Source organism: Peromyscus californicus, unplaced genomic scaffold (genome assembly GCF_007827085.1).
Source record: "Peromyscus californicus insignis strain IS unplaced genomic scaffold, ASM782708v3 Scaffold_5__1_contigs__length_169319896, whole genome shotgun sequence".
NCBI lineage: Eukaryota > Metazoa > Chordata > Mammalia > Rodentia > Cricetidae > Peromyscus > Peromyscus californicus.
The window spans coordinates 31,313,990-31,339,347 of NW_026294573.1; the positions used below are offsets into that span (position 1 = coordinate 31,313,990).

General features: G+C 42.3%; 1 protein-coding gene across 1 annotated transcript in view; it reads left to right on the plus strand.

The window, feature by feature from the left end:
- Positions 1–25,358, plus strand: part of Macf1 (microtubule actin crosslinking factor 1) — a 346,505-nt gene that overhangs the window by 212,006 nt on the left and 109,141 nt on the right. The window contains 9 exon segments of the mRNA XM_052718421.1: positions 1,425–6,803; positions 7,705–7,854; positions 13,763–13,978; positions 14,291–14,440; positions 17,483–17,716; positions 20,011–20,160; positions 20,852–21,085; positions 22,304–22,528; positions 24,146–24,664. Coding sequence (XP_052574381.1) covers positions 1,425–6,803; positions 7,705–7,854; positions 13,763–13,978; positions 14,291–14,440; positions 17,483–17,716; positions 20,011–20,160; positions 20,852–21,085; positions 22,304–22,528; positions 24,146–24,664 — 7,257 coding nt within the window.

Here is a 25,358-nt window from a genome sequence, read left to right on the forward strand (position 1 = left end):
GTTCTTACCTGCGGACTGAGATTAATCTTTTATGAGATCATTGTGAGGATTAAATATCATTCATCACTAAATCTAAGTGGTAGTTGTCATCATGGTTGTTATATTACCTATTCTTAGCCTGGACTAGAAGAAGTAGTACTAGTGGTTCTTCTGTCCAAAGTCCCTAATCTGTTCCCTCCTTGACTTGCTACTTTCAGGTCTTAGAACTAACTTAACTCAAAGTCATTGCCTTTGGAAAAGCTAGTATTGAGCTTAACTCCATTACGCACTCCTTGAATACACATGTCCATTTGTTAGGATGCACAACTACTTTGTAGCTTGACTCTCTCATCTTTTGTACTAATCCTGTTATCAGCAAAGAAAAAAAAAAGAGCTATTTCCAGAGCCTTCTGCATGAGTTGCAACACTGAGAAATTATGTTGGGAACTGGTATGTATCTGTAACAACCTTTGTAATAATCTGGTTTTACAAATAACTATCAGATGCTAGAGCATGGTTCAGCAGTTAAGAGCACTTACTGTTCTGCTCTGCTCTTCCAGAAGACCTAAATTCAATTTGTAATACCTACATCAGGCAGTTCACAGTCATCTGTAACTCCAGGTCTTGTAACCTTTGGTCTACTGGGGTGCCTGCACTCATGTACTCATAACCCACACACATACACACATAATTTTGTTGTTGTTATTGTTGTTTTGTGTTTTGTGAGACAGGTTTTCTCTGTGTAGCTTTGTGCCTTTCCTGAAACTCACTCTGTAGCCCAGGCTGGCCTCAAACTCACAGAGATCCGCCTGGCTCTGCCTCCCAAGTGCTGGGATTAAAGGCGTGTGCCACTGCCACCTGGCTATATGCACATAATTTTGAAAAAAATCTTTAAAAATAGCCATCCAAGGCCAGCAGTGTGGCTCAGCAAGTTAAAATGCCTACTGCCAGGCTGGTCACCTGAGTTTGATATCGAGGGCCCACACGATGGAAGGACAGAACCAATTCCCACTAGTTGTCCTCTGGCTTACACATGTGTACTCTGGCTCTTGAATGCCTACATGCATACACATGCATACACCCTACACACCAAATAAGTACGTAAATGAAATGGAAAAAACCCTAGCTATCCTTTTTTTTTTTTTTTTTTTTTTTACTGCTTGCCTCCTTGTAAAGCTTGTACTCAGACATGCTTAATGCTGTCTCTCATCCTTCAAACTATCTGTGAACTTCTGGCTCTGTTAAATATTCTGCAGTTTAGAAAATTCTTTCTTAGCACGAATGGCCTGGCTTGCATTTGATATTTCATATAGTTGGGACTTACCCAGGATAGGTTTTTCTTGTGATCAGAATTGTATCTACTGTGGTTCTTTAAATAATTCCTTCCCACAGTTATGCTTTACCATTGACTCTGATTCCATTTTTGTTTTAATTCTTTCTTTTAGGGTTACAGAGCAGTTGCTGGGGTGATTGACCTAGGCACAGTGGAGATATTTCCTATCTTCAAAGCCATGCAAAAGGGCCTCATTGACCAAGACACAGGCCTTGGGCTCCTGGAATCCCAGGTTATCATGTCTGGCCTCATTGCCCCTGAGAAGAGTGAAAAACTCTCTTTAGAAGAGGGTCTCGCCAGAAACCTCATTAACCTTCCAATATACCAGCAGCTCCTGGAGCTACAGGATTCTCTATCCTTAATAAGCAGACTTACGGAGACCCAAGGCCCCCTTTCTGTGGTGGAAGCCATTGAAAAGAAAAGAATCAGTGAAAGACTTGGACTGAAAGTCTTAGAAGCTCACCTGGCTACTGGAGGTTTCAGTCTCTCCCCCAGTGAGAACTGTGTTAATCTGGAAGAAGCTTTTCATCAAGGCTTCATTTCATCATGGCTTAATTCAGTATTACAATCCCACCTGAGATCATCCAAGAATTTGATAGACCCGAACACAGCTGAGAAAGTTGGCTTGCTGGAACTGGTGCAGAGATGTATTATTCATCAAGAGTCAGGGCTGAAATTGCTGCCTGTCAAGCAGTTGGCGGGGGGAATGGTGAGCTTGAAATCAGGTCGGAAGGTTAGCATTTTCCGTGCCGTTCAGGAAGGGTTGATAGATAGGCAGGTCACTGTCCGGCTGCTGGAAGCTCAGCTTTTTGCTGGTGGCATAGTAGATCCAAGAACAGGACACAGACTTACAGTGGAAGAGGCTGTGAGACATAATTTGATTGATCAAGATATGGCCTGTGCTATTCTCATAAGACAGCTTCAGACAGGAGGCATCATTGACACTGTCACGGGGAGCAGGATGACTATGGATGAAGCAGTGAGCAATAATCTAGTAGCTGCTAAGACTGCCCTTGTCATTCTGGAATCCCTCTGGTCATTCATGGGGCTACTATGGCCTGAATCTGGTGAGGTCCTCCCAATTACAGATGCTCTAGAACAAGGTATTGTGTCTACTGAATTAGCACATAAAATCCTCAGTAAACGACAGCAAATTGAGGCTCTTTTCCTACCAACAACTGCAGAGATTTGGTCCTGGAAGAAAGCAACAGAGAGTGGTATCTTAGACAAAGGTCTTGCCAATAACTTAAGATCGATCTGTATCCCTGATGTGATGCCTCACATACAACTCGCAGACTCTGCAGAACAAAGCAAATTAGGTATTGTTCCTGGTGTACCACCTCTGCCATGCCAAAGAGAGAGAATAGCAAGCCATGGAGAGAAGCTGCTCTTTCAACTGATGACTCACAGCTATATTAATGTACAGACCGGGCAGAGGCTGCTTCTGTTGGATCAGGAGCTGTTGGAGATGCTAACATCCAGAGACACATACCAAACAGATCTTCCAGGTGTATTTGAAATTCAGCATCAAAGACTAGACACTTCTGAGGAATGGCAAGAACTGGATAGTGGGAACATCTCCCAAAATTCCAGGGCAAAGTGTACTAGGAAGCCCTGTGAATCCCAGTGTCCTTCTCAGGACAAAGACTATTCCAATCAGGAAAACTGTACTGAAGCAAAGGGCAAAAGGGCTGTTGTGGGAATAGAATGCTCTTCTCTGGAGAGCCTTGAAAGGGATCTGTTTGTAGGAGAAGAAAAAGCAGTTACTGCAAATGTTGGCACTTTGAAGGTTACAAATAAAGTCAACTTAGAGCTACAAAGTCCATTGTTAGATACTAGAAAGGAAGAACAAACAGAAAGGTTTAGCAAGGAAAATATCAGTGGAGGACCCCTTCTTGTGGAATGTCCTGAGGAATCTGAAGGTATGCCCTTGGTGATTGACAAAGACCTTTTTTCTACTGAGAAATCAGAATGGCAAGCTCCCACAAAGATGTCCTTCACACATCAGAAAGAACAAGCAAAGACTTTCAGAACTGAATATATTCCAAGTGAAACTGAAATACCACTCCTAAAGTCCCAAAGCAAAATGTCCCAATTTCAGGTAGAGAATTCTCTAAGTTTGAAATCAGAATTTAAGTCAGAAAATGATATGAATATTAACTCTTTGGAGAAAGAGTTAAATGCAGCGCCTTTGGTCAAGGAGTGCCACAAACAGGGCCAACAAGGCCAGAGTGTTGCTGATGGTCATATGGTGGGATTAGAAAAGACCAATACAGAAGGTGACGGTGGTGAGCCTTCCTTGTTGTGTAGCCATCCTTGTGAACTGTTTGAAGACGCTACCCTCAGTACGTTATCTACACAGCTGCTGGATGGTGGTGTATTTCATGAAGAAACAGGTCAGCAACTCTTACTAAATGAAGCAATAGCCCAAGGCCTGGTGTCTAGCCATACTGCTGTGAAACTTATGGGAAAATTGAACATGTTTCGGGGCTTCTTTGACTCCCAGACCTGTGAGTCTTTGACAACTGAAGAAGTCATTGATGAAGGTCTGATGGATGAGAAATTATTACATAATGTCCTTATGTCAGACAAAGCTATAAGTGGTGTCTTAGACCCCAGAACCAACTCACTGTGCTCTGTAAAGCAGGCCGTGGCGGTTGGACTTCTTGACAAGGAGACGGCCACCAGGATTTTAGAGGGGCAGGTGGTAACTGGTGGAATTGTGGACCTGAAACGAGGCAAAAAGCTTTCAGTAACGTTGGCCTCAAATCTTGGTTTGGTAGACACTGCTGACCAGACAGGACTTATAAATCTGGAAAAGGCTACCAAAGGCAGAGATGCTGAAAAATTAGTTAAGGAGAGATTAATCGGGCTACAAATGGAAACAACAGGACTTATGGACCCTGATAGTAAAGCACCGTTAACAGTTTTGCAGTCCCTTGATAGAGGTTTTCTGGAGAGAGGAGAAGCTGTCTCTCTGTTGGCTAAGCAAGTACTTGATGGTGGTATCATTCACCATCTATCTGGGTTGAGACTTTCTGTTGATAATGCCTTTAAACATGGCTTAATTGGTGAAGATGTAGCCAGGCAACTCAAGAAAGTTGAGAACGTAAACCACCATCAATTTTTTCATCCTCAAACAAAGGAAGCCCTTTCCTTCTCAGAAGCCATAAAATTAGATCTTGTTTCTCCAGAGTTGAAAAGAGAAATCCAAGAGATTCAGGACTGTAGTGGGAAGTTGCAGGATCTCATTTATGGCCAGAAATTGACCTTGGCAGAAGCTAACAAAGGAGGATCCTTAGCTAATAAAACAGAACTCCCTTCAGGAATGACGCATGGAGTTATAGACCCTGAGAACTGCAGAATCATTCCCTACTCAGAGTTAGTAAAGAAATGTAGGATTGACATCGAATCTGGATGGAGATATCTTGAAGTGATCCCATTCTCTGATATTAAAGATGAGGCGAGCAGCAAAGTGCTAACACTGTCTGAAGCGATTCAGCAGGGAAAAGTAGACTCTGCATCTACACTGAAGGTTTTGGAAGCTCAGGCAAACACTGGTGGAATCATAGATACAGCCACCGGAAAAAGATTGACGTTGGCATCAGCTTTGGAACAGAAACTATTGGATGAAAACATGGCCAGAATTATTGGTTTTCATCAGGTGTTAAGTGGAGGAATTATTGATATATATAATAATCAAAGAGTGACTTTAAAGGATGCTGTAGAAAAAAGATTTATCAGCCCTGAACTGGCAACTATGATCCAGGCAGATACCTTAGAAAAGCAAGGTGGGACTGAAGTATGTGAATTGAAGGGTGAATTTCCAAGAAAGGAATTACTAGTTGAGTGTGGTAAGACCGCCAGGGGGAGCTACGATAAAGAGGAGCAGGAGAGAGTGCTACAGGTTGGCGGAAGTCAGTGTGCCCAAGAAGAGGTTAAAGAGAGAGTTTCTAATGGGGCAAAGCCAGAAAGGGGCAGGAGGAGTTCATTAAAGGAGATGGAAGGCAAGTCTCATGGTGAGGAGAAAGCTTCTTCGGACAGGAAAGTATCTGCCGGCATCGTAAGTCCTGGTGGTCTTGAAAGTGGACCTTCACACCAGGTTTCGGTGATGCATCCCTGCTCAGAAGCTTCTGATTTGAAACTCAGAGAGGTAGCTAGAAGTCACATGAGAAAATGTAGAGATGTAGAGCAGGAGAAAGTAGTGACACAAATAAAAGTGATTTCTCACATAAAGCAATCTACTGCAGGCCTGGATGCTGCAGAAGCAAGAGAATGGCAAGGGAAAATGTTTTCAGAAGGACAGGACTCACATTACGAAACAGCAGGCAGATTGTTAAGTGAGCAATCAGCGAACGTGAAGGTTAGTAAAAGAGTGAAGAGAGACATGGTTATGGAAGGAAATGTCCAAACAGGCAAAGCTGAAGTTCTTTCGGAAGAAAAGTTGGACCAGGGGGTTGTTATTGCTGATGAGCATGACTCCTGTATAAAGAGCCAATGTATGAGAATGATTGGAAATGACAAGGGAGAAGAAGCCAGTAGAGAAATGGACTTTTCTGTTATTTGTAAAATTGAAGGCTTCCCTTCCCAAATGACATCCAAAGATTCTCCCCTAAGAAATCAAGATGCTTTACCATTCTTCAGCGAAGGGGAAGTGAAAACTGTGAACCTCTGCTCGATTTCAAAACCAGGAGAAAAATTACCTCAAGAAATTGCTAGTGCTGCCCAGAGGGAACCATTCTCTTCTGAGACCCCAAGACCTGAAAAACTTAACTGCCCAGGATCAGATGGAGAGGCCCAAGTGTCAGACATACTCCACATTTCCAAAAGAGAGATGGCTGCCGGAAGAACCAACAGACAGAAGACTGCTGCTGATGGCCGAGATCTGTCTGCTGCATCTAAGACTGAGGAGAACAGAGAGAAGGCTTTCCCGTGCCAAAATCCTAAAGAAAAGTTATACCAGGAAATACCTTTGGACTCAACAAGAGCTCACAAATGGAAAGAAACCACAGTTTCTACTCTAGATGCAGAAGTTAGTCATGTAGACTCCTCAGATAGAAAAGGTCTTCATGAGGATAGCAAAGGGGATTCTGAGCTTTATGGACATCAAAAATCTAAAATAGCAACAACCCAGGAAAAAAAATTTCTAGAAGTAGTAAATCCCATAATTAGAGACCCAGAAGAAGGGTCCTCTGAAGACACAGTGGGTCAGAAAGGACCCAGGGTCTCAGTACCCCTTTTTCCAGAGAAATTGCCCAAAGGAATATTGCAGAAGCAGAGTATAGAACAACATGTTGCTGTCATGAGTCCTACTGTTTCAGAAGTCAGTGAAATGTCACTGTCCCTGCCATATTCTACAATTAGGATGGATGAGAAGATACCTCAGGAAAAGGACAAAGAGATCATTGGTGAGGAACAGGCTCCCTTCATGGCTGTACCTGGAGGGAAGAGGAGAGAAGGTGTAAACCCAGCACCCTGCAGAGCAACTCAGGCAAGTGAATGTGCTGGGTTGTTTGCCTGGGGCTTGGGGGTATTTTTGTTTGGTTTTGATTTTGTTTTAGCTAAGTGACCTTAGCTGGCCTGGTACTCATTATGTATCCCAGGTAACGTCAAACTTAAGGCAGTCTTCTTTCCTCCCATTCTGTGATTACAGACACACACTATCATTTCTGGCTTGTAGTTTGTTTTTTAAAGATATAAGTAGCTTTAATGGCATGATAATTTTTTTTCTTCCTTTCTCTTTTGTGGTGCTTCCTAGGCAAGTACTCTACTACTGAGCTATATCCTCAGCCCTAGCTTGATGGTATAATTCTTAATTGGGTACAAAGTCACTTGTGTATTATTGTATGCACATATACATACACACATACATATAAATACATGCATATTTATGGCATTAGCTAATTCTCTTAAGTTACCAATTCATTTATCATCTATAATATAGTTGTTGGAAAATTAGGCATTGCCTGTGAATGTCTTTCTAAAATTTGCAGGAGTTTTTGTTTGTTGTTTTTTATTTTTGTGATTCTAGCATTGGACCTAGGGCTTGCTATGCAATCCATATACTGCCGAGATCCAAGAATCCTAAAATTAGAAACTAATATTGAAGCTAATTTGAAGTATTGGGATGATGTTACTTGAAATCAGAATGTCTTTTAGAAATGTTTTTAAATGATGTATTTATTGGTAATTATGAGCTTCTGCTCTCTGAGAAGGTTAATAAAATCACTTTGCCTACTGCTTAGAAATGGCTCAGACAGAATAGCATATTTTATTCTGTCTTATTTGTAGTAGAAATAGCTTCCTTCTGTTTGACTAACAAAACAACTACCTACTTTAAAAGCCGACTTTAAGGAAAGCAACAGAACTTAGTTTTACATTTGGTTCCACAGAATGTGTTTACCCGGAGACTTTGTTTGGAGCACGATGAGAAGCTGGTGTCCTATCTGTCTCTTTTACGGGACATTGAAATGAGAACCAAACAGATTCAGCCTTTGGAGCTTAATGTGGCAGAGCTGCAGGGTCTGCTGTGTCAGGCCAAGGTATGTTCCCAAACGTTCTTTCAGGCCCACTGGCTTCAAGATGGTGTCTCCAGCTACCTTGAAGATTTCAAGGGTTAAAAGTGCTTTTCACTCTCATTGAAAAAAAATCTCCGACTCTTCGTTAGGTATTGGTAGGATATTCTAGGCTAGAACAGGTAAGATTTTTAAGAGGCAGATCTGAATAGTTTGGATGTACATGTGCTGCTTTGCTTATATGATCTTTGAGTTAATGAGGTAAGTTCAAAAGCAGTGTGATTGGTTAAAAAACTTGAAGTAAGCTGGGCATGGTGATACATGCCTTTAATCTCAGCACTAGAAGTCAGAGGCAGGAGGAGCTCTGTGAGTTTGAGGCCAGCCTAATCTATGTAGTGAGCTCCAGGACAGCCAATACTATACAGAATGATTCTGTCTCAAAAAAAAGAAAGAAAAGAAAAGGAAGAAAAAACAAAGTGCTTATTATATTTTATTCTGTCTTTTTTGTAGTAGAAATAGCTTCCTTCTGTTTGACTAACAAAACAACTACCTACTTTAAAAGCCGACTTTAAGGAAAGCAACAGAACTTCGTTTTACATTTGGTTATTAATATTATTATATTGCTGGGGCTGGAGAGATGGCTCAGCAGTTAAGAGCACATGTTGCTCTTGCAGAGGTTCCCAGAAACCATGTCAAGTCTATCAAAGGCAACCACCTGTAACTTCAGCTCCAATAAATCTGACACTTTCTTCTGGCCTCCATACACACATACACAAATACATATACATGCTCTTAAGTTAATAACAAATAAATCTTTTTTAAAAAGAAAGAAAAGGTCTGCTTTTAGCTAACCGGAGAATACTAGTTCACAAACTTCCGTGAGTTACATTGCATAAATCTACCCACCCCCTTTATAATAACACCAGAAAACAGATAAATTTGCACATGCAAACAGGGCTCTAACTTGTTTAAAGTGTAAGAAGCAATTAAGCCTACCACTTGCCAGCTCTCTTAGTGGCATAGCAGCTGCAGCTGCTTTTTTCCTACAGAAGACTAAAGGTTGTCTTCTGAAGAAAGCATCTGCTTAGATTCGCAGGTGGACACCGTTGAAGGTAAGGCTTCTTTTCGGAAGTAATAAGATTAGATGAAAGTGATTGCCCATGGGCTTCCTCTTCATTGTACTTCCCTTGATTTGACTCACCCATGGGAAAAGAAGACCCAGTAGTGATAATGGAGATGATTTCCAACTGTATGGCCCATTCCCATCACCTCAGTGAAGCCTATATTTATCAGACCCACCTCTGCAGGTAGAGTTTGTAGTAGACTTTTTAGGCAATTCAAAAATCACCACCATTTGTGTCAGTGAGACATCTCATTGGATAAAGGCACTTGCTGTCAAGTCTGACGACCTGAGTTCAATCCCCAGGACCTGTGTAATGGAAGAAGAGAATGAATTCCTGCAAGTTGTTCTCTGACCTCTACACTGTTTGCACTGTGGCACATACAAATGCAAAAATAAAGAAATGTAATTTTAACATTAAACGACTATAATGTGGGGCTGGAGAGATGGCTCAGAGGTTAAGAGCACTGTTTGTTCTTCCAAAGGTCCTGAGTTCAATTCCCAGCAACCACATGGTGGCTTACAACCATCTGTAATGAGATCTGGTGCCCTCTTCTGGCCTGCAGGGATATGTGCAGGCAGAACACTGTATACATAATAAATAAATAAATCTTTAAAAAAAAAAAAAGACTATAATGTTAATAATAACATTGAAAAGGAACAACTGGAACTCTTTAGGAACAGAGATATAAGAACACTCTTTCTATCAATATGAGATAAGTAAATCCTATTATGTTTGTATGTGTATCTCTGTGTGTAAGTATGGACATGTGATGGTAGGTACCTGTACCTGCAGAGGCCATAGTGTAGATCTTCTGGAGCTAGAGTTAACAGGGGGTTGTCAGCTGCCCAACAATGGTGCTAGGAACAGTAAGTGCTCTTGACTGCTGAGCCATCTCTCTAACCCATAATGCTTATGCTTTCCTGCTGGAAAAGCCAGCAGGGTTTTGCTTACATTTGTGGCTGGATGTGGAAGTATATGCCTGTAATCCTTCTACTGAGAGAAAGAGCTAGAAGGATCACTATGAGGTTGAGGCCAGCCTGGTCTACATACTGAGTTTCCGGTCAGCCAACACTACATAGGGAGACCCTGTCTTCACAAAAACCAGGAGCATTGGGGACACTTATAACCTCAGCGTTGGGGAAGAAGATAAATAAAGATCTTTATTCAAAGGAGGTAGATGGCATTTCTGAATATGACACCCAGGTTATCCTCTGTCCTGCGCATGCTTTGTTTTGGTTTGTTTGTTTGTTAAACCAAAAATTTGATTCACAGTTTCAGAAATGAAACCAGCTATATTTAGTTGGTTAGTTGGTTGGTTTTAGTGGTTTCTTTTTCTTTTTTCTCTTTTGCTTTTGTGTATTGTGCATGCACACATGTGGTTGTTCACACCTATGCACATTCACAAGTGGGCCACAGACATTTATTTCATTGCCTGCTCCATGACCCTCTATCTTCCACCCTTTAGACAGGGTCTCTCACTGAACCTGAACTAGGATACTGGCCAGCAAACTCCAGCAATCTTCCTGTTCCTCATCCCTCTCCAGTACTAGGGCTACATGTGTCCATGGCCATTCCCAGCTTTTTCTGTGGGACTATAGGATTTGAACTCAAGTTTTCATGCTTCCTCAAGCCAGTCCCCCTACCTTCTGAGCCACATCCCCAGTCCTGTTTCAGATTTTCAAAGAGCACCAAGAAACACTGACCCTACAGAAACTGAAGGAAAAGACCTCTAGGAAGAACAAAGGGCAAAGATACTGAGTCCACTGAAGACTGATTCAAAGATGACCTTGGTAAAACTCTTTCCATGGAGTACTGAGATAAAAACTAGTTGACAGATGATCACTGTATGTCATTCTTTCCAGAAGCGTTCGTGTTGCAGACAAGAAAAGAGGTAGGACACCAGCTAAGAGGATGTAGAGTGACTAAGGAATGTTACCAGTGGATTTTGGAGAAGATAAGGAAGGGAGAAACTGATCATAGATAGTACCAGGTTCTTAAGAACATAAAACGGATAGAAAGGCAGCCTTGAAAGGGAAAATGATTCACTCGTTGAAATTAGAAGCCAAAATGAAGATGATAGAGCCGGTAGAAGTTCACATGTTTCCCAATATCCAGTATGTGGTATAGGTAGGGTGGCTAAGAGGGAAATGAGGCGATACTCAAAAACAATATTAGGCTTTTCCACCACCCATTACTGGCTTTTCTGTTGAGGAGTAAGAATATTATAAAACAGCTGAGTGGGAAGACTATTTCCAGGTATTTTTGTATTCTTTGGTTCTTCCCCCTTAGAATTTGAATTGAAAAGGACATGTTTTTGGTTGATTTCCCTTGGAGCACCCTAATTCCACATGTTAGCTGCCTGGGTTTTGCTGCTGTAAGGACCAGCCTCTAGCAGCTCAGGGATTGAGGGGGATCCAATGGAGTCGGCCGATTAATCACTCAATTTGACTTTTCTATCTGAGAGAGTAAAACGTAACTCTCTGGGGCCTGCAAAAAAAGGAATACACACACACACACACACACACACACACACACACACACACACACCCCTTTAGTGTGTCTATCATCTTCCTGTTCTTTATTTCTTTTCTTACCTCTATCCAGAAGTATCCCTTCTATCTCTCCTGATGTCTTCCTTCTAACTAACTTTATTTTTTCCCTTACAGTTTATATATCCCAGCAAAATCTTTCAAGCAGTATAAAAATTACAATGTGGTTACATTTTATTTTTCAAGTGAATGAATACAATGAACACAAGTGAAAAAACAACATGTTTTCCATATCCCTTGCATGAGTAATCATTTTACATATTACAGATGAAAAACAAATTATCCCAAGAACCCACATACATTCATATCCAAGCAACTTGTTATAGATTAACAGAATGTAAGCAAGCAAGATGTGTAGTTTGGTTTGGTTTTTCGAGACAGGGTTTCTCTGTGTAGCTTTGGTGCCTGTCCTGGATCTCACTCTGTAGACTAGGCTGGCCTCGAACTCACAGAGATTCGCCTGCCTCTACCTCCAGAGTGCTAGGACTAAAGGTGTGCGCCACCACTGCCCGGCTGCAAACAAGGTATTTTTTTCAGCCAATTCTTTTACTGGCAGGCTGTATTTTGAGTTTACAAAGAAAGGATCAATCATTTTATTATTTATCTTAAAGACAATCTTATAAGAAGTCTTAAAAGAATTGCAAATCTAAACTTTTATATATGTAAAGCAATCAGTCAGCTCTAAATCCTCAGGGTGCATACCCATTCATCAACAATTTTTTATATCAGGAAGCTGAGGGCAAAAATGGGAAAAAGGAATTAGTCATCACTTTTGAAAACCAAACCATCCTAGCAACAAAGGCACATCAGCTAATAATCATTGGGGTGCTTTGTTCTTGTTCCTTGACCTCAACAAGTCCCTCACTCAACTATGTGCTTTTCTAAACTTTAGATTATTTCTCAAGGTTTTTTACCTCAAAGCTATTAACAAAAACATCTTAACCTAACCTTAAGTCATATTTAAAGCTTTGTTTTAGCTATGATGCACACCAAAACCTGTGAACACATCTCTCAACATTAAGATTAAAAGTACTTGAGCTAGCTGGGTTTCTGGGACTCAATTGTTTTTCATTTCATGTACATTCATGGTTTTGCCTGCATGTATGTCCATATGAGGGTATTGGATACCCTGGAAATGGAGTTACAGACAGTTGTGAGCTGCCATGTTGGTGCTGGGAATTGAACCCGGGTTCTCTGGACAAGCAACCAGTGCTCTTTAACCACTGAGCCATCTCCCCAGCCCCTCAATTGTTTTTCTTAATCATTAATCTAAGCCACAGTCTGTATGGCTCCTCAAGAGAAATTCATGTGTTCTAGCTATGTGACACTTCCCTGTTCTTATTTTTAATCCTCTGCAGCCTCTGTTTTTTCAGGGGCAGGGGCAATATTTTATCCTATCTTTGCCTGTATTAATTTTCCCACTAAATTAATCTCTATAACAATCTCTTACTATATTAAAAACCCTCAGTCACCAAAATCCTATTTGAACTAACACTATTAATGTATAAAATCATTGCTTCAGTTAAACAGTATAGCTTAGGGGGAAATCATAATAATCCATAAGTAAAAATGCCCAGTAGAATGGGATCTTTCCATGAGATAAGCACACTCCATTAAAGACAGTGGGGATCTCCTCACGCTCATTTACACCAGATATCTATGCCAGATACCATAGAAAAATGCCAGTGGCAAATATGTAATGACACAGCAGTCACAAGAGACAATTCTGGGGCTGAGACTCTGGGGGGCGGGGGCGGGGCGGAGCGGGGAAGGCTTGCCTATGAGATTCATTCATCCATCAGTGCCTTGTATGCTGGTGAGCTGATCTCCTGAACTCAGTTGCCACCTGCTGCTCCTCTGACATGGCCTCCAGCACCTGGGAAAGGAAATTGACAGTCTTAGAGAGGAGTCAAGGTATAGTGGCCAGAGTACTACACTTAGTCAGAACCCCAAATCCAAGTCCTGAGTACTCACCTATTTCAGTTTGGTGGCCTCAGAGAAAACAATTGTTGTTGTTCACGCTGAGGAATGTGAATTAATTAGTGATTAAACTAAGGAACCTACTTTTCTAAACCCTAAGTCCTTATAGACATGAGGTGAGCTAACAGATATGTTCACAGCTGATTCCCAGAAGGCAAAATTGCTACTCTGTACTGGGGGTTGAACCTAGGCCTTAAGCAAGGTAGGCACATGCTCTACCACTGATCCCTAGCCACAGCACTGCTCTTGATGTTAGAGGTGACTTTTACTCTGTCCCCTCAGGTATTAGACAGGGAACTGAAAGATCTGTCCACTGTGGTGAGTCAGGAATTGGAATGTGTGGATCGGATTGTTATCAGCCAGCCACAAGAAGTTCCTGCTCAGCTGTTGAAGGCATTAGAGAAAGATGCCAGAAATCTTCAGAAGTCTCTAGGCTCTGTGAGTGACTCTTGGAGTTCCAGACTCCTCCACCTCCAGAATGCCATGGAAGTGAAACAGGTAGTGTCTTGTTTTGGGGGGTTTGTGAGATTTTTGTTTGGCTATGTTGGGGTCTTTTAAGATTTATTTTTAATTATGTGTTTGTATATTGGGGGCTATGTGCATGTGAGTGTGGGTGTCAGCAGAGACCAGAAGGAAGATACCAGATCCCCTAGAACTTTAGGTGGTTGTGAGTTCCCTGGTGTGGTTCTCTAAGAACCAAAATCACATGATTTCTAGAGCAGCAAAGGCGTCTCTCTAGCCTAGGAGCTCACAAAAAAAAGCCTGGGGAGATCTGGAGGGTTATAGTCTGACTTTCTGTTTATTTCCTAGACTACAGTGTTAAATCAGCACAAGGAACTAGGAGGCAAACTTGAAGATCTGAGAGCCTGGGTTGCCAGAACCAGTCTTACTCTGAACAGCAAGGGGTATGACAGGGAAAGTGATGCTGACACCCTGAGTCACTCTCTCCAGCAGTGTGAGGTAAGCTCCACCCACTCCCACCGTGTCCTTTGACTTCTAACCCTTACTTTCCTTATGGGCAAATCGGTCTTTGTGCTTAATCTTTCTTAGAAAGGCTGAATTTCCCTTTTAGAAATGAGATGAGTTATGTTTTATTTTGAAGATTATTGTACTCCTAGAGATTCAAACCCTGTGACTCTTTTCTCCTCTCAGTTACTCTTGAAGAGTCCCAAGAATGGCTTTATATTACCAACTTTATGTCTTCTTTGTACTGAGCATCTAGGGTCTGTCTTTTGCCTGGTATCTAACCTTGCACAATTTCTGGAGAGCTTTTTGCCATTGACCATAAGTGTGAGTAGACAAGCTTTTTCTGTAGGCCAGATGGTGCATTATAACATTGCTTTGCATGTCAGATTTAGCCAGGAGGTCACAATTCTAGACAACTTGGTCTAGAGAGATGTTCTCCCTCCCTCCCCGCTCTGCCCCCCTCCCCGGCAGGGTTTCTTTGTGTAGCCCTGGTTGTCCTGGAACTCGCTGTAGACCAGGCTGGCCTCGAACTCACAGAGATCCACCTGCCTCTGCCTCCCAAGTGCTGGGATTAAAGGTGTGCACAGCTACCACCTGGCTTGGTTCTTCTTATTATAACCAGTAAAAGAAAGTTAAAACTATGACATATAGCTACATAGACATACGTTTCCTTCATTAGTTGTTCTTTTTGTTACTGTTCTGTTAAGTCCATTATTCTTTTTGTTCCTATATCCTAGAGTACATCAGCTCTTAATACTAGTTCATGAATTTTGTGTTACAGAAGGATGTCACCCTGCAAACTCTTTAGAAAGTCAAAAGGAACTAGAGCTATTCTTCTTTTCTGTCCTCTCCCTTCTCCTCAGGACAAGTAGACATAAAGGTTCATCTGTGGTCAGTTGTGTACTTGGACTTCATTCTGCAAGAATTGACCTTCCCATCCTTTTCATGCTCTATTCAAAGGATACTGAGAGAGAGGGGACCCGACTGTATCTATTCATTAAGATACTGTGCCAGGCATGGTCGCACTGAGGCAAGGTCAGGCAGATCTATGTGAGTTCAAGTTAGCCTGGTCTACATAACAAGTTCCAAGCTAGCCATTACTACACAGTGAGGAGAGAGAGAGAGAGAGAGAGAGAGAGAGAGAGAGAGAGAGAGAGAGAGAGAGAATAATTATTACATAAGAGTCCAGCAAGAACCATTTACAGTTTGAATATACAAACAGGGACAGGGAGATGGTTCTGCAGGTAAAGCGTTGGCCTTGCAAGTCTGGCGACATAAGTTCATTACCCAAAACTGATGATGGAAGGAGAGAACCAATTCCTGAAAGTTGTCATCTGACCTCCACACTCAAACAGTGGTATGAGTCCATCCGGATTGACACACACAGTACAAACAGACCCACCCACCCTATCATCATCATCAGTTTTAAGATTTTATTTTGGGACTTGAGAGATAGCTCAGCAGTTAAGAGCACTGGCTACTTTTCCAGAGCCTCGGGCTCAATTTCCAGCACCTACATGTTTTAACTCCAGTTCTAGGGGATCTGATGTTCTCTTTTGGCCTCTGTGGGCTCTGTATGCACATGGTACACAGACATACATGCAGGCAAAACAACCATACACATAAGATAAAAGTAAATAAATCTTTTTTTATACAAATATTTTTTTAAACATTAAATATATGTGTGGGGACCTGTGTGTTTGTATGTGGGATACCAGAAAGGGAGTCAGATCTCCTAGAACTGGAGTTATAGATTGTCCTGTGCTGTTCAGTGTCCTCTGGAAGAACAGTAGGTGCTCTGAACCACTGATTCATTTCTCCAGCCACCTAAAAATAAAAAGTTGTCTTAGTGAATCAAAGTAAGCTTCCTGCGTTCTCAGGACTTTCATACCAATTACTCATTGGACAAATAAAAATAGATACCTAAGCCTACATGCAGGGTGTTTTGTCTGCATGTGTGTCTGTGCACAGTGTGCATGTAGTACCCACTGAGGCTAGAAGAAGGCACTGAATCTCCTAGAACTAGTTACCATTGTGTGGGTGCTGGGAATTGAGCCTGGCTCCTCTGGAAAAGCAGCCAGTGCTCTTAACTGCTGAGCCCTCTCTCCAGCCCCAAACCTTGCATCAGAAATCAATGTTGTATTTTTCCAAAACTTTTTTTTTTTTTTCAATTAAGTCAGAGCTGGTGGCATGGCCTCTAATTTCATGTGCTTAGGAGGCTGAGCTGAGAGAATCACAAATTCAAGGCCTTTCTGGACTTTAAAAGTGAGTTCAAGGCCGACCTGAGCAGCTAAATAAGATCCTATTTCAAATAAGCGAGACAAAAGGAGCTGGGTTGTGGCTCAGTGGAAGAGTGGATGCCCAGCATACACAAGCCTCTGAGGGAGCCCACAGAGGTTTCCTAGTGAGATCTGAGCTTGTTTTACCCAGCAGGGTTGCATAAGGGAATGGATTGACCACATGCGTGGTTACCAGGTGTTTGGAAGGGTCTGCATTTGCCTGTGCTAGGGGGAGATCTTTTGCTCCACCCCTTTTCATTCCTTAAAAAACCCTTTAGAAGAGACAGAAGGGGCTGGTGGATAAGGATACAGGCGCTCCCGATCTGTCCTGTGTTTCCTCTGTCTCTCTCCCCTCTATCCTTCTGTCTAAATCTCTATCCCTCTCTCCTCAAGAGTACCCTGGGGAAAAAGATGGGGGCAGGTCCCCCATAAACCTCTACCAAAATAAATAAATAATAAGAAGATTAAGTCATATATATTTTGGATTACCAATAGTATAATTCTGTTAGCATAAATAATTGAAAACTTACTGAATTGTAGAGCTAGGTCCAGTAATGGAAGCATACTTGCAATTAGTGCCATGTTTTGGGAATTTATAAAGACCAAAAAGTGAGATTTGCTGTATTAAGTATTAATCAGTACCAATTATGAAAATATGAGACTAACCTTTAATTCTCAAAACCAGTAGCTTTTCCCTGACTCGAGAAATAAACGTTGTTTGTTTGTTTGTTTGTTTGTCTTTCCCTGCTTGCCTTAGGAGATAAAACAGTCTATGGCTGAAAGGAAATCTCAGCTGGATGCTCTTGCTTTGGATATTCAGTTCTTTATCTCTGAGCATGAACAAGACTTGTCTCTTCAGCAGAATCAACAGATGCAGCAGTGTTTGAATGAATTACAGAGGTCCTTCCAGGACCTTGTGGAACAGACTGCAGCTCAGAGGGATGCATTGCAGGGCCATCTTCAGCAAACCCAGCAAGAAGTTCAGCTTAAGGTCAGGCTGAACCAGCAGCTGAGCTCAGTTTGTCTTTGGGGATATCTTCTGGGGGTTTTCTGGCCGAGGCAGAGTCCTCGGAACCTATCATGATTCTAGGAACCCGGGTTTACCAACTTGAAAATTTCATGTCCTGCAGGCCACTGTGGTCCGGCTGTTTTTCTTGTTTTATGTGTGTGAGAGAATATATATGTTTGTGTGCAAATTGCATGTGCAAGTGTTTTTCATTTTAGTGAGACTCTACTCTTACTATGTCCCATTGTCTCAACTTTGACGTAAAAATTGTAACTATCCTTTATGCCTGTTGCTTTCTCAACATTCACTGAGACTGTAGAGCATCTTGGCACTCTGAGCACTGGACAAGAATGGCTCTGGAAAATCAGTTTTATTACAGGCTTTTAAAATAACTCATTATAAGATTCCTTGACAGTCTTCACACATCTGAGAGAAATATTTAATCAGAATAATATTGTTTTAGCTATTTTTTGTTTTTGTTTTTAAGACAGTGTTTCACTGTCTTGCCTAGGTAGACTCTGTGTGGACCAGGTTGACCTTGAGCTCACAGAGATTCCCCTGTCTCTGCCCATGTGCTGTGGTTAAAGGCACTAGCCACCATGCCTAGCCTTGTTTTTGGAATATTTAAGTTATTATTTTCTAGCACTTTTCTACATGCTGAAGTGCCCAGTTTTTCTCCATGCAACACAATACACAAAAGCACGGTTGATGGTTTCTTTTTTCTTTTCTTTTTTTTTTTAATCTGATGATTGTCCTACCATTTCCCACCATAACTCACACCTTGTAAAATTCAAATTCAACATGATTCAATTTCTAGTATCATCATAACCTTAGACTATCTTGAGTAATGCTTTTGTCATTTCTGCCATTTGAATGAATTGGTAGACAACAAAATGATAGTAGAATTGTCATGTTCCCCAGAAAACCTGTCTCAAGGGCTCCTGTATTATGCACAGTATAGTTGAGCTTTTGGGTCAGACTTAAAAAAAAATTAGGTTAGCCAATGCCTTCTGTCCCCTGACACTGTCTGATTATTTCAACTATGTTGAAATTGAAATAAATCCTGATGAAATATTTCAGGCTGCTCTCTATACCTGAACATGTGCAATGCTCTTACCTCATCGTCGTTTATACAGTATAGTGTATCCTGTGGATAATTAATAAGGCAGACTGATCTGAGCCACCTTGACTGCAGCAAGTGATAGAACTGCATGTGAACATTCTGAGCATGGAATTAATTCCACAGTGTGCATTAACCTCGTCAGAAACACTCTGCCTCTCTCTGTTTGCTCTGAATGTGTGTGCGTTAACTTGTTTGCTTTGCTTTTTTCAGATTCAATCTGCACTCATCCTAACCCATGAAGATCCTGTTTCACAGCTGAAGAGCTCTTAGGAGTTCTCTTCCAGTGCTCCTCTTGTTTTTCCTAAAAAAGAGGGACTACCTGTTTGTAAGTGCAGGCGACTCTGACATCAGAATGCCATCAGAAGGCAGTCTGGTGGAAACAATTTTTAGAAGGATGATCAGGAGAAACACATCATGCTCAATTGTTGCTCAGTTGGGTACTTTAGTGTCATGGAGCTGACCTGAGAAATGGGAAAGGATCAGGCATGGAAACATATTCCTCTGTCTCTTTCCCTGGGCCTGTCTTTTCCAGTGGAATTAGTATAGCCACCCAAGGCAGTTGCTATTCGTGGACAGTTTTCTTCTCAAAATAGCCAAACCACACTCTTGAGTCTGCCCTGTAATCATTCTATTTAATGGTCTTATGCAGTTGTGAGACACTTGATTTATAAAGTCAGTTCAATTATTAAGAACCTCATTTAGCTTATCAATTATCCATACTCTTGAGTTTTTTCTTTTTATTCTAATTACACTCTTTCACATTTCTGACTTAATTTACAGCATATCCTCTTGTTCCAAAGGAAGAAAGTCTCAGAGAGACAAATTTATTATCCTCACCACTATCATGTGTGGTTTTCAATGTTGTTCGTTCCAAAATTGATAATAGCAGTCTCCAAAGGAGCTTTCAAACTCAAACCTGCATTAGGAGCACATCTCTACAACTATTTCTGACTGTCATTCCAACTGCACACCCAGATAACAGACAGCCCAGATGAGAGGAGCTTCTGGAATATGATTTCTGTGCCTTTTTCTCTTCCAGTGTTCTACCAACTTTCCTATCTATGACATATAATTGTCCTGTTTTACATTTCAGGAAATGATCTTGTTTTGTAAAATGAGAGTTGATTATTTCTTAACTCCTCTGCATTTTAATTAGACTCTTCAGAAGCAACAAAGTACCTGCCATCAGAAGCTGGAGGACCTTTGCAGCTGGGTTGGACAGGCAGAAAGAGCGCTGGGGAGGCACCAAGGCGGGGCCTCGCAGCAGGAGCTGTGTGCTTTGCAGAAGAACCAAAGGGACTTGAAGGTCGGTGTGAATTTACCCTCCTTGCCATTGCTCCAGTAAATGTTTGTCCTGGCTCCATAACAGTGCTTAGTAACAACATCAGTGGTGAACAGACGTTCCTGCCCTCAGCAAAGTTTACAGTTTGGTGGAAGAGATAGGCAAGTACACAAATTATCACACAAAAAAGGAGTCTAACTGCTAACTGTTACATACATAGGCGAGAAGGACAATCTAGGGTTTTCTAGGGGGAGAAAAGATTCCTTCAGAGAATGCCATGAAACTGAGAAGTGATGGATATACAGGGTTAGTGCACGAAGGAGTAGGAGACAGAAGTATACCAGGCAGAAGCTCCTGCATCAGTCTTAAAGTAGGAGGGGAGTTGAACACAACATAGTGAGGAACTAAAAAAAGGCCCATTCCTCTGGGCTGCAAAGTGGAGGTCAGAGACACTGGCGTCACTCTTATCTTCTTGGATTTGTAGGCCACATTAGGGAGAAAAGATGATAACCAGGAGAACACAGCCAGGCAGTGGTGGCACAGGCCAGCACTCAGGAGGTAGAGGCAGGTGGATCTCTGTGATTTTGAGTCCAGCCTGGTCTACAGAGCAAGATCCAGGACAGTTTCCAAAGTTACACAGAAGACGACGACGACGACGACGACGACTTGAAAGGACTAGAGAGAAAGGCAGTCATCTTTGTTTCTCTCTGTTAAGGATTTGCAGGGTGACATTCAGAACCGTTCTGCCTCCTTCGCCTCGGCTGTCAAAGACATTGAAGGATTCCTGGAAGAGAACCAGACCAAGCTGAGCCCCCAGGAATTGACAGCTCTTCAAGAAAAACTTCATCAGGCTAAGGAGCAATATGAGGTTCTCCAGGAACGGACACGTGTGGCCCAGAAGGAGCTGGAGGAAGCGGTGACATCAGCCTTACAGCAGGAGACAGAGAAGGTAGCCAGTCTGCTATACTCGGTTTTCCAAAGCCAAATCTTGTACCAGCACAAAAGGTGGGGGCCTTTAGGAGCAGGTCCACGGGCTGGTCTTTTCTTTACCAAAAATATTCAGGAGTTCAGCTCAGGAGTGGTTGGTAAGAAGTGTATTTTAACAGAAACAAAATTAAAACTTGCTAGATCTATAGTTTGTACTTTGGCTTCAATGGGGTATAGTCTGGGTAGGAAAAAGCTGACGGTGTGTTTCTTGCATGAATATTGATTGACCTAAGCATATTAGAAAAACATCTCTAGGGTCTTTTGGGGGCACAGGCTTTTTTTCCAGGCAAGCTGTATTGTTACAGTGTGGACTGTGGGACAGGAGAAACTGGAAAACAGAACTCAAAGGTGAAGTCTTGAATGGTTTACTCAGCACCAGAGGTTTCAAGGGTTGAATTGGATCCTTTGTTCGCCATGGACTCCTATACTAATTGGAGAGTAGAGATCATGGGAAGGAGAAGCCAGCCGCCCAAAGATGAGTGTTAAAAAGTATATGAATATACATCTTAGAATAGCTTTCTTGGTTTTCCAGACAGGGTTTCTCTGTGTAACAGCCCTGGCTGTCCTGGAACTCACTCTGTAGACCAGGCTGGCCTTGAACTCACAAAGATCCACCTGGCTCTGCCTCCTGAGTGCTGGGATTAAAGGCATGCGCCACTTAGCACAGCCTTTTTAAGTAAAATACTTGAAGAGCTAGTGAGTAGAATTGAGAGGCAAGCTTAATAACTAAGTGTTCAGCTGGGCTGTGATAAAGGTGACAAACATTCCTTGTCCCTTCAGGGAAGAACAGCCGGATTAGCACGGTGCCTGTGGCACACTTACTCTCCAACAAGTGTGTCACCTCCACACAGTTAGGGAGGATCCAGGAAAGCTTGCTGGATCTGCAGGACCTTTCTACACTCTGACATTTGTCCATTTGTTTGTTTATTTGTTTATTGAGGTGTTTTTGGTTATTTTTCTTTAATCAATTGAGCTATTGAGGAAATCTGGAGTTTATCTTAAAGAACTCTTTCCACAGATTTTAGAAGATCCTCTTCTTTTTTGTATGGGAAGATTTCACACCAGAACAGAGCATCTCTTTTCCTTTAGCACTGGCCTTCTCTCCCACTTTGCCTTATTAACCCGTGGTCTCACAGTGGAGTGTCTAAGGCGTTCTCACTGGAGTACTTCTGGATTTCAGAGTAAAGCAGCAACCGAGCTGGCAGAGAACAGGAGGAAGATTGATGCTCTCTTGGATTGGGTGACTTCTGTGGGGTCATCTGAAAGACAGCCACAGATCAACCTTCTAGGAATGGAGCAGCTTTCCAGAGCTAGCCTGGGAAAAGGAGCCTTGGATGCCACTGATGGTTGTGTGGAGGTGAACCAAGTACCAGAGAAACTGGACAGACAATATGAGTTAATGAAGGTAAGGGCAGTAGCTTGTCTGTGATGGGTTGTAGAAAGGAACCGCTCTCACTCTAAAAAACTGATCGCAGCCTTATTTTGTGTGTGTCTTCAGTATCTCAGTAGCTTGGACACTGTTGACTGTTCTTGAAGTGCTTTCTCCTTGGCCTTCTGTAGCACTTTTTCACCCTAATCATCCTCCTTTTTATTTGGTCAGCCTTTGAAATACTGTTATAGTTCCAGGTAGATCCAGCCCTCTTCTCATCTGTCAGAATATGCTTTGCTGGGGCTGAAAAGATAGCTCAGTTGGTAAATTATTTGTCACATGAGCATGAGAGCCCAAGTTTGATCATCAGAACCCATGTTAAAATGTTCGACATGGTGGTGCATGCTAGTAATCCTAGCATGGGGGAGATGGAGAAGGGAGCTCCATGGGGGTCCCAGCCAGCCTATCCTAGCTCCAGGTCCAAAGGAGAGAGTAACTCAAAAAATAATGTGGGCAACTTTTGAGGAATAACACCCAGAATTGATCTCTGGCCACACCTGCATACACATGTTCATGTGCACGTATAGAAACACACACCCAAAAAACAATATGCTTTCCTTGGGTACTTTCGTCTAAGTACAGTACTTCAGTTACCAGTATTGACATATTCCATGTATATATATTTATCTTGAGCTGACATCATTAATGAGTTTCAAACCAATATACAGATCCATCTGCCTCTTTGCAACCTGTAACCACACATTCTGCAACCTGAAAACAGAATTCATCTGTGATCTGCAACCTGACCTGACCTGCCTGTCCATCCAACCTGTTCTTTGCATGTTCCTTCTTAATTTTCCAAACTAATCATCATCCTAGATTTCTTTCTATCACTCTCCCATATTGAGCCATCTTGTTTCTAAGATGGTGTGTCCCCCAAGAACTTTATTTTACCTTCCAGGTAAGTCTAAACTCTTCATACGGTTGACGGTCCTTATTGCCGCCCTCCTAGGGTCTGTCCTGCTCCCTTGACCTCGTCAGTCATCTTCCTTCCCTTGAGCCTCCAGCTGCTGAGCTCTCACCCTCCTGAGCTTTGGCGGACTTTTAGGATTGTCTTTCCCCTAACTGGTGAAAATAAAGGAAGACATGGCTCGTAGTTGTTTTTTGGTTTTTTTGCTCATTCTTCGGATCCTAGCTTAGAGTTTCTTCGTCTAGAAAGTACTTCTTCACTACTCCCACATAGGATATTCTTTCTACCCAGCAGTGTTCCTCATTCTCTGTGTGTTCTTATGGACTTCAATGTAGATTTTTGTCATATCTGACCCTTAGCTCATTACATCCCTTTAGTAGAGACTTGTAACACCTTTTTGGCATTCACATATCATCTTAAATATGGTATTATCTCCCTACAGTGGTAGGGTTTTTTAAAATTTGTTTGTTTTGTTTTTGAGATAGGGTCTCACTGTGTAGCTCTTGCTCTCCTTGAACTCACAGAGATTAAAAGCATGTGCTACCACACCTGGCACTACAGTGAGTGGTATTTTGAAACAGGTAGAAACTGCTCCACCTCTAGCGTCTCTACCTCTAGCTATAAATATAACCAAATTGTTCACATTTTCCTACTAATGTTCTTTGGGGTGTTTTTTTCACTAGGCACGTCACCAAGAATTGCTCTCTCAGCAGCAGAATTTCATTGTGGCCACCCAGTCAGCTCAGGCCTTCCTGGACCAACATGGTCACAATCTTACACCTGAGGAACGACAGAAGCTGCAAGAGAAGCTCGGCGAGCTGAAGGAGCAATATGCAGCTTCCCTTGCCCAGTCGGAGGCAGAGCTGAAGCAGACGCAGACACTACGAGATGAACTGCAGAAGTTCCTGCAAGACCACAGGGAATTTGACAGCTGGCTAGAACGGTCCGAGAATGAACTAGACAGTATGCACAAGGGCGGCAGCAGCCCTGAAGCCCTGTGCTCCTTGCTAAAGCGGCAAGGAAGCTTCTCAGAGGATGTCATTTCCCACAAAGGAGACCTGAGATTTGTAACTATCTCAGGACAGAAAGTCTTAGACACAGAAAACAATTTTGAGGAAGGCCAAGAACCATCAGCTACCAGAAACTTAGTGAATGAAAAACTGAAGGACGCAACAGATAGATACACCACTCTCCACTCTAAGGTAAGGCAGACCCCATCAGTCTCCAGAGAAACAATCATGGCAGTCCTCAAACAACCATGTGTCATTTCTGAGGCTCAAAATATGAGCCATGAGCCTCAGTGTGTGAACCAGCGGCAAATGGGTTTCATGAGCTATAGAAAAATGCAGACTGTGTGCCTATGGTCCACACCTAGTCCTGTCGTCGTTGGGATGCGTGTCACACCACTGGGGAAGGCAGAGGGAGGGGCTCATCTTCCTGTATCCTGACCAGCGTCTTGAGCTTATCAGATACATAGCACAGCAAAAATTGAGCCAGCTGCAGTCATTATTCCTAGACAGTGTGTTCTAGGATGTATGTATCCTTATCTTCCTGTGTAGCACGAATCCTAATTGGTCTTATAATAAAAACCTACAGCTAGATATTGGGGTAAATGCTGAAAGATCAGAGGAAACAAGCCACAGCCACTTCTCACCTGCCAACTCCTCAGCAGAAAGGGGAAGATCCTGTCTCCCCGAATCCTCAGACTGAGTGCCCCTGAGTCCTCAGCTGAAAGGGCTGAGTTCCTGTCTTCTCTCACCTTATATGCCTTTCTCCACACAGCCATATCACTTCCTGTTTCAACCTTCCTAGTGCTGGGATTAATGGCATGTGTGCTTCCCAAATACTGGGAGCAAAGGCATGAGATCCCAAGTGCTGGGATTAAAGGTGTGTTTA